Here is a 14,654-nt window from a genome sequence, read left to right as displayed (position 1 = left end):
ACGTAACACGATCTCCATTTATATGCAGGTTCTTGCCAGGAATATTTATGTAGATAGGTTTACAGTTTCGACGACAACGTAATATAACAGTAACTGAATGTTGTTTATGTTTCGTTGCTATACCACCGACCAGAGATGATTACTCTTTATTCGTTCGATGCAGGGAGCGTAAACCAGAGATGAATGTATTTTACTAGCCGCTTAAGATATCATTCATCTTAGGTGTCCTTTAAATACATTCGGTAATTTTTACATATAACTAGTGTAGCTTTTCTGGCTTCCCGTTAATTAAACATTTAATATTTTGAAATCCAGTAACGATTGTATGTGTTAGATCTTTCCATATTAATGGCACAGCAATATTTTGTCTCTGACTGCTTCATTTTTCGTAACTATACGAAACATTTCGTTTCATCATCATTCTTTAAAGCTTCCAATGATACATCGTAATTTTTTGTAATTAACATAAATAAGAAATTAAATTCTTCATGAGCAGTGAGCAGAAAATTACTCAAATTTTCAGCTATCGATTACTCTCCAGAATGTAAACGTAAACGCAATTCGACCTGCAAAGTTTACTCGAATAGTCAGCGCAACTGAAACCGAATGTTGCAGAGTTATCAGATTAATATTAAATAGTAATCAATGAGTCATCAAGAAATTAGTGAAGAATTAAACCAGCGGAAACAATGATTTTATCAAAGCACAAAAAAGGCTGATATGATCCTGTTTTAAAAGATTGTGACTGAAAAATGCGGTACAAACTGCCCCATTCTACCTTGTTCAGCACCTTTAAAAATTTTTCCAAAAATTTTGGCATGCTGACGTATTCCCGCTCTTTTCAACTTGCAGGTCTCTTCTAACCCCCAAAAGCTACCCTGACTGTAACTCACTCACACCCATTAGTCCATCGCTGTAAGTTGCTCCACTCACAGTTGCTCTTTCCCACGCGCGACTTCTACAGTCGCAGGTTCGAATCCTGCCTCGGGTACGGATGTGTGTGATGTCCTTAGGTTAGTTAGGTTTAAGTAGTTCTAAGTTCTAGGGGACTGATGACCTCAGATGTTACGTCCCATAGTGCTCAGAGCCATTAGCTCTTTCCCAGTCACACATCCAGCCCAACTCATTGTCCTTATCGTTTTGTGTCTCTCTGTCACTGTCTCCTGTCTCACACCCACAGTACTTGGGTGATTCATTGAAATTGTTTCAAATGTGATTACGGTTGCAGAACAGGAGTTAACAGACTTTGAACGTAACATGGTAGTTGTAGCTAGATGCATGGGACAGCCCATTTCGGAAATTGTTAATGACATAACTATTCTGACATTCACATTATGAAGAGTGTGCCAAGCAGACCAAATTCCTGGCTTTAGCTCTCACTATTGCAGCTCAGTGGCCAGCGGCTTTCACTTAACGACCGAGAGCAGCGGGATTTGGATAGAGTTGTCAGTGCTAACAGACAAGCAGCACTACATGAAATAACTGCATGCCTTTGCTAAAAGTACATCGGTTGCAGTGCCCATTTTGTGCTTGTGAACAGTGGAAAATCGTGCCTGATCAGCTGAGTCCCTGTTACAGTGCGACCGCTACAGTCGCAGGTTCGAATCCTGCCTCGAGCATGGATGTGTGACGTCCTTAGGTTAGTTAGGTTTAAGTAGTTCTAAGTTCTAGGGGACTGATGACCTTAGAAGTTATGTCCCATAGTGCTCAGAGCCATTTGAACCATTTTGAACGCTGTTGGTAAGAGCTAGTGGTAGGGTACGAGTGTGTTGCGGACCCCATAAAGCCATGGAGCCAAATTGTCAACATGGCACTGTGTAAGCTGACGTTGGGTCAATAATTATATGGGCTGTCTTTACACGGAACAGATTGGATCCTCTGGTCCAACTGAAATGATCATTGACTGGATATGGTTATGTTCAGTTACTCAGGGACCATTTGCAGTCATTCATGGTGTTTTCCAAATAACGATGGCACTTGAATGGATGACAATGCACCATATCATCGGCCACAGCTGTTCGTGACTGGCTGAAGAAACTCCTACACAATTCAAGGGAATGATTTGCCATCCAGATCAGCCAACGTGAATTGGATCTACATCTACATCTACATCCATACTCCGCAAGCTACCTGACGGTGTGTGGCGGAGGGTACCTGGAGTACCTCTATCGGTTCTCCCTTTTATTCCAGTCTCGTATTGTTCGTGGAAAGAAAGATCGTCGGTATGCCTCTGCGTAGGCTCCGATCTCTCTGATTTTATCCTCATGCTCTCTTCCCGAAGGTATGTTCTCGAAACCTCAACAAAAGCCCATACCGAGCTACTGAGCGTCTCTCCTGCAGAGTCTTCCACTGCAGTTTATCTATCATCTCCGTAACGCTTTCGAGATTACTGAATGATCCTGTAACGAAGCACCTTGCTCTCCGTTGGATCTTCTCCATCTTTTCTATCAACCTATCTGGTACGGATCCCACACCGGTGAGCAGTATTAAAGCAGTGGGCGAACAAGTGTACTGTAACCTACTTCCTTTGTTTTCGGACTGCATTTCCTTAGGATTTCTCCAATGAATCTCAGTCTGGCATCGCTTTACTGACGATTAATTTTATATGGTCATTCCATTTTAAATCACTCCTAATGGCCACTCCCAGATAATTTATGGAATTAACAGCTTCCAGCTGCTGACCTGCTATATTCTAGCTAAATGATAACGGATCTTTCTTTCTATGTATTCGCAGCACATTACACTTGTCTACATTGAGATTCAGTTGTGTTTATGGAACGTAATCGGGACGTCTATCTGTGCACAACATTCTAAACAGGCAACACTTTCGCAGTTGGTGGTGGTGTGGTCTTCAGTCCAAAGACTGGTTTGATGCAGCTCTGCATGCTACTCTGTTCTTAATCTCCCAGTACCTACTCCAACCTACTTCCTTCTGAATCTGTTTAGTGTATTCATCTCTTGGTCTCCCTCTACGATTTTTATCCTCCACGCATCCCTCCAATACTGAATTGGTGATCCCTTGATGCCTCAGAATATGTCCTACCAACCGATCCCTTCTTCTAGTCAAGTTGTGCCACAAACTTCTCTTCTCTCCAATCCTCTTCAATACCTCCTCATTAGTTATGTAATCTACCCATCTAATCTTCAGCATTCTTCTGTAGCACCACATTTCGAAACTTCTGTTCTCTTCTTGTCCAACCTATTTATCGTCCACGTTTCACTTCCGTACGTAGCTACACTCCATACAAATACTTTCAGAAATAACTTCCTGACACTTCAATCTATACTCGATGTTAACAAATTTCTCTTCTTCAGGAACGCTTTCCTTGCCATTGACAGTCTACATTTTATATCCTCTCTACTTCGACCATCAACAGTTATTTTGCTCCCCAAACAGCAAAACTTATTTACTACTTTAAGCGTCTCAATTCCTAATCTAATTCCCGCTAAATCATCATCCGATTTGATTTGACTACATTCAGTTATCCTCGTTTTGCTTTTGATGATGTTCATCTTATATCCTAATTCCATGACACTGTCCATTACGTTCAGCTGCTCTTCCACGTCCTTTGCTGTCTCTGACAGAATTACAATGTCACCGGCGAACCTCAAAGTTTTTATTTCTTCTCCATGGATTTTAATTCCAACTCCTAATTTTTCTTTTGTTTCCTTTATTGCTTGCTCAATATACAGATTGAAAAACATCGAGGATAGGCAACAACCCTGTTTCACTCCCTTCCCAACCACTACTTCCTTTTCATGCTCTTCGACTCTTATAACCGCCATCTGGTTTTTGTACAAATTGTAAATAGCTTTTCTCTCCCTGTATTTCACCCCTGCCACCTTTAGAATTTGAAAGAGAGTATTCCAGTCAACATTGTCGAAATCTTTCTCTAAGCCTACAAAAGCTAGAAACGTAGGTTTGCCTTTCCTTAATCTATTTTCTAAGATAAGTCGTAGGGTCAGTATTGCCTCACGTGTTCCAACATTTCTACGGAGTCCAAACTGATCTTCCCCGAGGTCGGCTTCTACCAGTTTTTCCATTCGACTGTAAAGAGTTCGTGTTAGTATTTTGCAGCCGTGGCCTATTAAACTGATTGTTCAGTAATTTTCACATCTGTCGACACCTGCTTTCTTTGGGATTGGAATTATTATATTCTTCTTGAAGTCTGAGGGTATTTCGCCTGTCTCATAAATCTTGCTCACTAGATGGTAGAGTTTTGTTAGGCCTGGCTCTCCGAAGACTGTCAGTTCTAATGGAATGTTGTCTACTCCCGGGGCCTTGTTTCGACTTAGGTCTTTCAGTGCTCTGTCAAACTCTTCATCTCCCTTCTATAGACCCTCTATATACTCCTTCCACCTTTCTGCTTTCCCTTCTTTACTTAACACTAGGTTTCCATCTGATCTCTTGATATTCATGCAAGTTGTTCTCTTTTCTCCAAAGGTGTCTCTAATTTTACTGTAGGCAGTATCTATCTTACCCCTACTTATAAGCGCTTCTACATCCTTACATTTGCCCTCTAACCATCCCTGGTTAGCCATTTTGCACTTCCTGTCGATCTGATTTTTGAGACGTTTGTATTCCTTTTTGCCTGCTTCATTTACTGCATTTTTATATTTTCTCCATTCATCGATTCAATTCAATATCTCTTCTGTTACGCAAGGATTTCTATTATCCCTCGTCTTTTTACGTACTTGATCCTTTGCTGCCTTCACTACTTCATCCCTCAAAGCTACCCATTCTTCTTCTACTGTATTTTTTTCCTCCATTCCTGTCAATTGTTCCCTTATGCTCTCCCTGAAACTCTGTACAACCTCTGGTTCTCTCAGTTTATCCAGGTCTCATCTCCTCAAATTCCTACCTTTTTGCAGTTTCTTCAGTTTTAATCTACAATTCATAACCAATAGATTGTGGTCAGAGTCCACATCTGCCCCTGGACCTTTATACAGGCAGCATGGCTGAATACTTTTGCAGGAGACTTCCAACATCTTGTTAAGTTCACTCCACATCGAGTTGCTGCACTATGCCGTACAAAAGGAGGTTCAACACGATGTTAGGATCTATCGCATGACTTGGGTCTCCTCAGTGTATAAGACTAGTGGAGCGTTCGCTACTGCTACCTCCCGTCCCTACTTCCTGGACGTAACTACGACGGTGCTGCCACTTTCAGCAAGTAGCCACTTTCGTTTCCCGAGCAATACAGTGGCTGGTTTCTTCCTGTGTGCAGGTTCGACCGTCTGGCGGCGGAGCACCACTGCCTGCGCATCAAGCTCCTGGGGGACTGCTACTACTGCGTGTCCGGCCTGCCAGAGCCGCGGCCCGACCACGCCCACTGCTGCGTCGAGATGGGCCTCGACATGATCGACGCCATCGCGTAAGTACTCTCCACCACCTACTTACCTCATGTGTTACATTTCAAGTGGGCATCGATCTGGACAAATAGCGCCAGGGATTTCAGCAAGCTGCACCAGCTGCACAGAGCGAGGTCACTCAAACCTGTCGATCTCCCAATTGCTGACCTGTCGCACACAGCTGTGGCTCCTGCAGTGTTGGAATGAGCGGACACTTTCAGTCGAGGTGACTGACGGATCACAATCAAACACTTCACTGCACAACTGGACGTCTCGGTCCGTTGTGCTGACGCACGCGTCTACCAGTTGGGATACTCAAGAGTGTGTTCCTCCTAGGTCCTAGGCACCTAACAGAAGACCATAAAGAGCAACGAAGGGCCGTTTGTGCGGAATTGCTTGCGCATTGCGAGGCTCATCGCAACAATTTTTGTCCGAACATCGTCACAGGCGCTGAAAGATGCGTTCATCACTTCGAACCGTCAGTCCATGGAGTGGCGTCTCACCTCCTCTCCTCGAAAGGAAAAGTTCAAAGCTGATTTAAAGCCATGGTGACAGTCTTCTGGGAGTCTCAAGAGTGCAGTGTCTGCTTTCATGGTGCAATGACCAACTCTGAAGGGCGTCGAGCGATCTTCAGTAAACTGAAGGAACGACTTTAGTGTGTTCATCGCCCCAAAAATGCAAACGAGCTTGTGCTTCTCCATGACAACGCAAGGCCTCGCATAAGTCTGTGCACCCGAGAGGAGCTCACGAAACTTCGCTGGACTGTTCTTTCTCATCAACCTTACAGCCTAGATTCCGCATCTTCTGACTTCCATCTGCTAGGCCTAATGAAGGATGCACGCCGTTGGATGCAGCACGTTGATGCTGCGGAGGCTACTGGTACCGCAAAGTGCTGGCTCTGATGGCGACCAGTAGATTGGTACCATACAGGCATGCAGGCCTCCCAAAAAGGTGGCGTAAGACCGTCGCACTAACCGGAGGTTGTGTGATAAAAAATAGTGTTTTGTTGCACAAAGGAGTGTGTAATAATACGGTGTACTGGAATCTGTAATAAAACCAAACTGCTTCTAGAAAAAAATTAGTTACATTACTTATTGAACGCTCCTTGTAAAAGGTAAAGGTACACTACTGGCCATTAAAATTGCTACACCAAGAAGAAATAAGATAATAAACTGATATTCATTGGACAAATATAATATACTAGAACTGACATGTGATTACATTTACACGAAATTTGGGTGCATAGATCATGAGAAATCAGTACCCAGAACAACCACCTCTGGCCGTAATGACGTCCTTGATATGCCTGGGCATTGAATCAGACAGAGCTTGGATAGCGTGTACAGGTACAGCTGCCCATGCAGCTTCAACACGTTACCACAGTTCGTCAAGAGTAGTGACTGGCGTATTGTCAAGAGCCAGTTGCTCGGCCACCATTGACCAGACATTTTCAATTGGTGAGAGATCTGGAGAATGTGGTGGTCAGGGCAGCAGTCGAACATTTTCTGTATCCTGAAAGAAGGTTCGTACAGGACGTGCAACATGCGGTCGTGCATTATCCTGCTGAAATGTAGGGTTTCGCAGGGATCGAATGTAGAGCCACGGGTCGTAACACATCTGAAATGTAACTTACACTGTTCAAAGTGCCGTCAATGCGAACAAGAGGTGATCGAGACGTGTAACCAATGGCACCGCATACCATCACGCCGGTTGATACGCCAGTATGACGATGACGAATACACGCTTCCAATGTGCGTTCACCGCGATGACGCCAGACACGGATGCGACCATCGTGATGCTGTAAACAGAACCTGGATTCATCCGAAAAAATGTTTTGCCATTCGTGCACCCAGGTTCGTCGTCGACTATACCATCGCAGGCGCTCCTGTCTGTGATGCAATGTCTAGGGTAACTGCAGCCACGGTCTCCGAGCTGATAGTCCGTACTGCTGCAAACTTCGTCGAACTGTTCGTGCAGATGGTTGTTGTCTTGCAAACGTCCCCATCTGTTGACTCAGGGATCGAGACGTGGCTGCACGATCCGTTACAGCCATGCGGGTAAGATGCCTGTCATCTCGACTGCTAGTGATACGAGGCCGTTGGGATCCAGCACAGCGTTCCATATTACTCTCCTGAACCCACCGATTCCATATTCTGCTAACAATCATTGAATCTCGACCAACGCGAGCAGCAATGTCGCGATACGATAAACCGCAATCGCGATAGACTACAATCCGACCTTTATCAAAGTCGGAAACGTGATGGTACGCATTTCTCCTCCTTACACGAGGCTTCACAACAACATTTCACCAGGCAACGCCGGCCAACTGCTGTTTGTGTGTGAGAAATCGGTTGGAAACTTTCCTCATGTCAGCACGTTGTAGGTGTCGCCACCGTCGCCAAACTTGTGTGAATGCTCTGAGAAGCTAATCATTTGCGTATCACAGCATCTTCTTCCTGTCGGTTAAATTTCGCGTCTGTAGCACGTCATCCTCGTGGTGTAGCAATTTTAATGGCCAGTAGTGTTGATATTTGAATTCGTTTTAAGGAATGGTGATGTTCATTGAAGAGCTATGCACTTTCAGTAACAAATTGAAGGGTCTGCACTGACAATGAAATGGTTGTAGGTACAATATACGTAGACGGTGTTCTGTGTGTGTGTGTGTGTGGGCGGGGGGGGGGTGGAAGACAGAAGGAGGGGTGTAAATATATCGGCCGTTGATTGATATCTGTGGAAATGAAGATAGATTTTAGGGGAGGATTGTGGGAAGACATAAAGGCAGGACGAATTTGGAGGTTGGGCAGGTCTGCAATGACAGGAGGGGACGGGATGCAGAGAGATGGAGATAGAGTGCAATGTATACATATTTAATGTGTGATTGTTATTGCCACATATTAAAGAGCATCTGAAACACTTAAGTCTTTTGGGATATGTAACATCTGTACCATCACTCTATATCATAAAAGATAAACATCCTGTTGCGTGCCTCACACCTTATGACTGCATCATAACATACACACACCAACAAAAGTTTTGCGTCACTCCATTAGATCGTGGAGGTGTGAAGCTATTGTCTGTTCCTGTACCAACAGGAAAGTCACCCCTAACGTTGGTTGCAAACATACGCACATAAGCGTGACCTATGGGTTTAACACCACACTCAAATCGATTGCACCATTTTAGTCGAAACTGTAGCACCAGTGGGGTCATACTAGACATGTCTGTAGAACAGTCGGACGGCCATCCATCATGCCATGAAGGACATTAGCAGTCAGTGATCGGGTCCACATAATCACGTTGCACAGGAGGCTTGGCAGCTGGCGAAATTGCTCTACATGTGCACTGCGGATGAAGCAATGTGGTGCCAACATGGAATCGGTTCCAGTTAGTGTTGAGGACTTGCACTGCACAGGCCCTATATTTTCAACAATTGCACAGGATGATCGATACTTACGACTTTTGAGTCAAAGGAACCGCATCAGTTTGTTAAGAGACAACTGCATGTTGCAAACCTCAATTTCCAAAGACCATGGCAAGGACTACATCGTACACCATAACACTGTTAGAGATGGGCAAGAAATCATGCACAACAGACGCCCCAGGATTAGCGTTGGGTGTTGTTTATGGGCCATACTCGGATCTGTTTGTATCCCAATAATCCCAGATAACGTGTTCACAGACCTGGTACTATTGAACTCCTCCAACACTGTGTCCCATACTACACTGTGTAGCATACTACAAGGTGGTGGTGGAGTGACACCTAGATTGGCACTACGTGGGGCTACCGTATGCCTCTCCTGGTTGTTGAGGCACCATCACTGATCGACAGTACAGGGATGAGATTCTGCAGCTGATAGTTTGACAGTATCACCAACATTTTGGCAACAATTTCGTCCTGATCGACGACAACTCGCACGGCTGCTGTGCTGTTATTGTGAACTCGTTCCGTCAACATGCTAGTATCACCAGAATGGAGTGCCCTGCCTATTCCCTGAACATGAATCCAATCGAACATGTGTGGGATCGACCGAAACGAGCTATTTTGGGGCGTCGACAGCTACTATGTAATCTGTGCGACTTACACAGACTCCACATTGAAGAATGGGCCAATTTGTACCAGGACAAGCTTGATGATCTCATCGATAATATGCCACTATGGAGTCAAGCCTGAATCTGAGCAAGAGGACATTCCATTGACGTTGCTCAGGAGTGCAGTGGAAAAAAGAACCCTATGGGCGACAGGCGATTTTGTCCTTAAACATTTTTTTTGGCAGACTGCAAATGCATATGTACAGGGTGAGTCAGGAGGAAAGTTACATGCTTTGAGGGGGATAGTATTAGTGATTCTGAACAAAAAACTTCATATGGACGTATACCTTATTCCGAATGGTTTCCCTGACAGAACACATTTAATATCACTTTTGTAAGTATTTCTTGAATAACTCGATAACCGCACCCTCCAGCGAAAACCTGTGGCAATACAAAATTACCCTATATTAAATTTCCTACAAAAAAGGTACTATTCATTATTTTCTCTAGAACTAATGGTCTGTGCGAAGAAAGCGCGAGAATGCTGAAAAACTCGCTCGACACGCATGTGCTGTAGCTTACGTAGTTTTTGTAGGCAAATTTGAGGTAGTTTCTCGACTCGACAGACGACAAGTGCCCCGTATCAAACTGTTCGTCTCAACTTGCTACCTCAATATGATACCTCAAATTGGCCTACAAGATCTACGTAAGGTACAGTGCATGGGCGTGGAGCGAGTTTTTCAACATTCTCGCGCTCTCTTCGCACAGATCATTAGTTATAGAGGAAAAAATGATAAGGATCTTTTTTGTAGGAAATTTAATATAGTTTAATTTTCTACTGCGACGCGTTTTCGCTGGACGGTGCGGTTTTCGAGTTATTCAAGGAAAACTTACAAAAGTGATATTAAATCTGTTCTATCTCAGAAACCATTCGGAGTAGGGCATACGTCCACATGAAGTTTTTCGTTCATGATCACTAATCCTATCACCCGTCAAAGCATGTACCTTTCCTCCTGACTCACCCTGTATATTGTCATATGCTAAAGGACAGTACAAATAGTGTGCTGTTTTTGGTATTTTTATGTAATGTAACTGTTGTATGAATGGCATAATGTTAGTGCAGCTCTGTATGTATGTTGTTTATGTTTTACATTTTTCAGTTACAGTCAGACGCGACTACAAAACAAGAAATTAATTACCCTAATAATTATTGAAGAGCGTTTGCGACGAAAAGGAGTGGGCCTAAGATTCAACCTTGTGGGACACCACTAACATAAATTTCCGCTAACGACAAATCTTTGCCTGGTCCATAGTATCTATACTACGCAGGACAGTGGTACTGACTACTTTTGTCACTTGAGATGTAAACCATTAATTCCATTACACGTTCATTACGCAGAATCTCGTGCCCGCAGGCTGGTGCGCGAGGTGATGGGCGTGAACGTGAACATGCGCGTCGGCATCCACACGGGCCGCGTGCACTGCGGCGTGCTGGGCCTGCGCAAGTGGCAGTTCGACGTCTGGTCCAACGACGTCACGCTGGCCAACTACATGGAGAGCGGCGGCCTGCCGGGGTAAGTGGCCTGCGGAACCCAGCATAGCGTCCAGGCCTGCGACGTAGCCCCTGAAGGCGTCTTCCTACCTCGAAGTTTCGGCTTTCTCTGCCAAGACCCTCTTCAGAAAACTTCTCGTGCCGTGAGAGCCTGAATACTGGACTGCCCGTGGACACCAGTGGACCAGGCAGAGGAGTCGAAGTGGCTACATGTACATACTCTGCTCCGCAAGCCATTGTGTACTGCTTGGCAGAGGGTACACCATACCAGTATTATTCATTTTCTTTCCAATTCCATTAACGTACTGAGCAACTGTCTACATGCCTACCTACGCACCCTAATCTATCTTATCTTGATTTTATGAACCCTACATGAAACAACAGGTAATTTCTTTTACAATGATGTTCCAGTTGAAGTGAAAATAGCTGCAGTGGTCAAAATGCACTGAACTGGTACACCTGCCTAATATCGTGTAGGGCCCCCGCGAGCACGCAAAAGGAATGTCTGAAGGAGTGCTGGAGGGAACTGACACCGTGAATCCCTCAGGGTTGCCCATAAATCCATAACAGTACGAGTGGCTTGAGCACGTTGCAAGGGATCCAAGATATGCTCAGTAATGTTCACACCTGGGCAGTTTGGTGACCAGCAGAACTATTTAAACTCAGAAGAGTGTTCGTGGAGCCACTCTGTTGCAACTCTGAACGTGTGGGGTGTCGCATCGTCCTGCTGGAAGCGTCCAAGTCCGCCCGTATGCAGAATGGACATGAATAAATACTGGTAGTAAGATAGGATGCTTATGTGCATGTCACCTGTCAGAATCGTACCAGGGGTCTCGTATCACTCCAACAGCACACGCCCTACACAATTACTGAGCCTCCACCAGCTTGAACAGTCCCCTGCTGACATGCAGGCCCCACGGATTCGTGAGGTTGTCTCCATACCCGTCGCATCCATCCGCTCGTTACAGTTTGAAATGAGTTTCGTCTGACGAGGCAACATGTTTCCAGCCATCAACAGTCCAATGTCGGTGTTGTCACGCCCAAACGAGGCCTAAAGCCTTGTGTCGTGCTGTCATAAAGGTTACACGAGTGGGCCTTCGGCTCGATAAGCCCATACCGATGATGAATCGTTGAAGGGTTCGCACGCTGACACTTGCTGATGGCCGAGCATAGAAATCTGTAGCAATTTGCGGAAGGGTTGCGCTTCTGTCACGTTGAACAATTATCTTCAGTCGTCGTTGGTCCCATTCTCGCAGGATCTTTTCCGGCCGCAGCGATGTCGGAGATTTGATGTTTTACCGAATTCCTGATATTCACGGTACACTCGTTAAATGGTCGTCCGCGAAAATCCGCCATTTATCGCTACCTCGGAGATGGTGTACCCCATCGCCGACTGTAAGACCACATTGAAGATCACTTAAATCTTGATAACATGCCAGTGTAGCAGCAGTAACCGATCTAAGAACGGCGTCAGACAGTTTTTGTCTTATATAGGCGTTGCTGAACTCAGCGCCGTCTCCTTTCTGCTTACATATCTCTGTATTTGAATACGCATGCCTATACCACTTTTTTGGCACTTCAGTTTAATGTTGCATATTGCTTTATTGTCAATATTGAACATAATGGGAAACAAAAGTGATTTTGTTCCGTGAGGTACACTCATAAGGAAACAAAAATACAGAGATAAACAAATTTGCACTTGATAAACACGAACAAAAGGAAATCAAAAAGTATTCCACTGCAAACAGTACAGTTTGTTCTCACTGTCATCTTACATAACACTTTGTTGGTGAACTAACTGGCCCTACTTGTAGCTGGAGACACTTTTGACTGCAGCTAGCCTGTGAGATATTATCTCATTCCTTCACACCATCCTCTCTGATGCCCTGTAAGGTCTCTGGTGGGAAAGGACCAATGCAAAGCGCTCGTTGCAGCATTGTCTATGCCTTCTCAATGCAGTTGAGATCTGGGTAAATGGAGGGCGTTCCATCTGACTGGTTCTGTTCTCCACTAGGTAGCTGTTGACGATGTTATGATGATGGGGACGTGCTTTGTAACCCATCATCGTGAATTTCGCTGCAGTACGTTCACCAAATGGAGCCACAGTGCTTGGTAGTACGTCGTCCCAATACTCGTCAGCAGTCATCCTCCCATGTACTTGCACAAGGGCTGTCCTGGAACCATCGACAATGGTGAGCATTTATACAGCCTCCTGCATCATGACTTCCAACTATTCAGGCTCGTCCTCCCTCTTTCCGTGCAGGAAATAAAGAATGTACGTGTAAATAAACAGCAAGTTCACTTCCGTATCTTCTTAAGGTGGCTTCTCCGACCCCAGGTTCCATACTTCAAATTGTCCAGCGGATCATTCTCTATGTCCTGTTATACTTTTACACGCTCTTACGGAAACACCCTGTGTAATCACAACATCGTTCTGTTGCAGTGAACACAAGGGAACGAGAGTAGCAGATAGATAGTGGCGGTGGAAGTGCGAGGTGACATACCGATAGGAGAGAAAGACAGAAGAGACGTTAGTGGCGGGAGAGAGAAACGGGTAGTGAAAGAGAAAGGCAGATGAATGAGAATAACAGCAGTGGGAGTCAAAGAGGGAGAAGGTGCAACAGGTCTGCCAAAGAGACTGCTTACACTACGCTTGTCCGCCCTATTCTGGAGTACTGCTGTGCGGTGTGGGATCCGCATCATGTGGGACTGACGGATGACATGGAAAAAATACAAGGAAGGGCAGCTCGCTTTGTATTATCGCGAAATAGGGGAGATACTGTCACAGACATGATACGTGAATTGGAGTGGCAATTATTAAAACAAAGACGTTTATCGTTGCGACGGGATCTTCTCATGAAATTTCAATCACCAGTTTTCTCCTCCGAGTGCGAAGACATTCTGTTGGCATCCACCTATATAGGGAGAAATGATCATCACGATAAAATAAGAGAAATCAGGGCTCGCACAGAAAAATTTAAGTGCTCTTTTTCCCCACCCGCCGTTCGAGAGTGGAACGGTAGAGAGCCAGCATGAAGGTGGTTCATTGAACCCTCTGCCAGGCACTTTATTGTGAATAGCAGAGTAATCACGTAGATGTAGATGTGGATGTAGATGTAGAAGATACTGATGAACAGTGATTTTTTTTCCTTTATTAAATTTTGATTCCCACGAAGGGGAGAAGAAACAATAAAAACGGTGGAAAATTGTGGAAAGTTAAAACATAAAGCAAAGGGTTGGCAATGCTAATAAAATACACAGGAATCAGACAAGTAACATAGTAGACAGATAATTAAAAAAACATGGCGACAGTCTGGTTTCTGTTCGCAAGAGATATAAAAATCACACCCAGCGACAGTATGATGTCCGTTCGCAACACTTCCGAAAAGACACACAACACTGAACACTCACTGTAAACACTGCACGAAATGTCGGTACAAAGCTGACACACCCTAGCCAAGGGCAGATGGGCGGGGGGGGGGGGGGACCTGGACAGATGAGGGGGAAAACAAGGAGGGAGGAGAATGGACAGTGAGAGAGAGTGCAAGTAAAAGAGAGGGTGCTGGACACAGAAATATTGGGAACAAAAGAGAGAGGAGACAGTGTAAATGAAAAATACAGGTGAACCGAGGCCGTACATAGGCTTGGGGGAGGGGGGGGGGGTGGTCTAGATCCTTCGAGACTGAAGCGCCAAAGAAACTGGTATATGTATCCGTATTCA

General features: G+C 44.9%; 1 protein-coding gene across 1 annotated transcript in view; it reads left to right on the top strand.

Moving 5' to 3' along the window:
- Nucleotides 1-14,654, top strand: part of LOC126213071 (adenylate cyclase type 5-like) — a 779,221-nt gene that overhangs the window by 447,911 nt on the left and 316,656 nt on the right. The window contains exons 4-5 of the mRNA XM_049940658.1: nucleotides 5,229-5,375; nucleotides 10,797-10,955. Coding sequence (XP_049796615.1) covers nucleotides 5,229-5,375; nucleotides 10,797-10,955 — 306 coding nt within the window. The remainder of the gene's footprint in view (nucleotides 1-5,228; nucleotides 5,376-10,796; nucleotides 10,956-14,654) is intronic.

Source organism: Schistocerca nitens, chromosome 11, assembly GCF_023898315.1.
Source record: "Schistocerca nitens isolate TAMUIC-IGC-003100 chromosome 11, iqSchNite1.1, whole genome shotgun sequence".
NCBI classification, from domain to species: domain Eukaryota; kingdom Metazoa; phylum Arthropoda; class Insecta; order Orthoptera; family Acrididae; genus Schistocerca; species Schistocerca nitens.
Note: the sequence above shows the minus strand (reverse complement) of the source record. Positions and strands in the feature narration are given on the sequence as shown.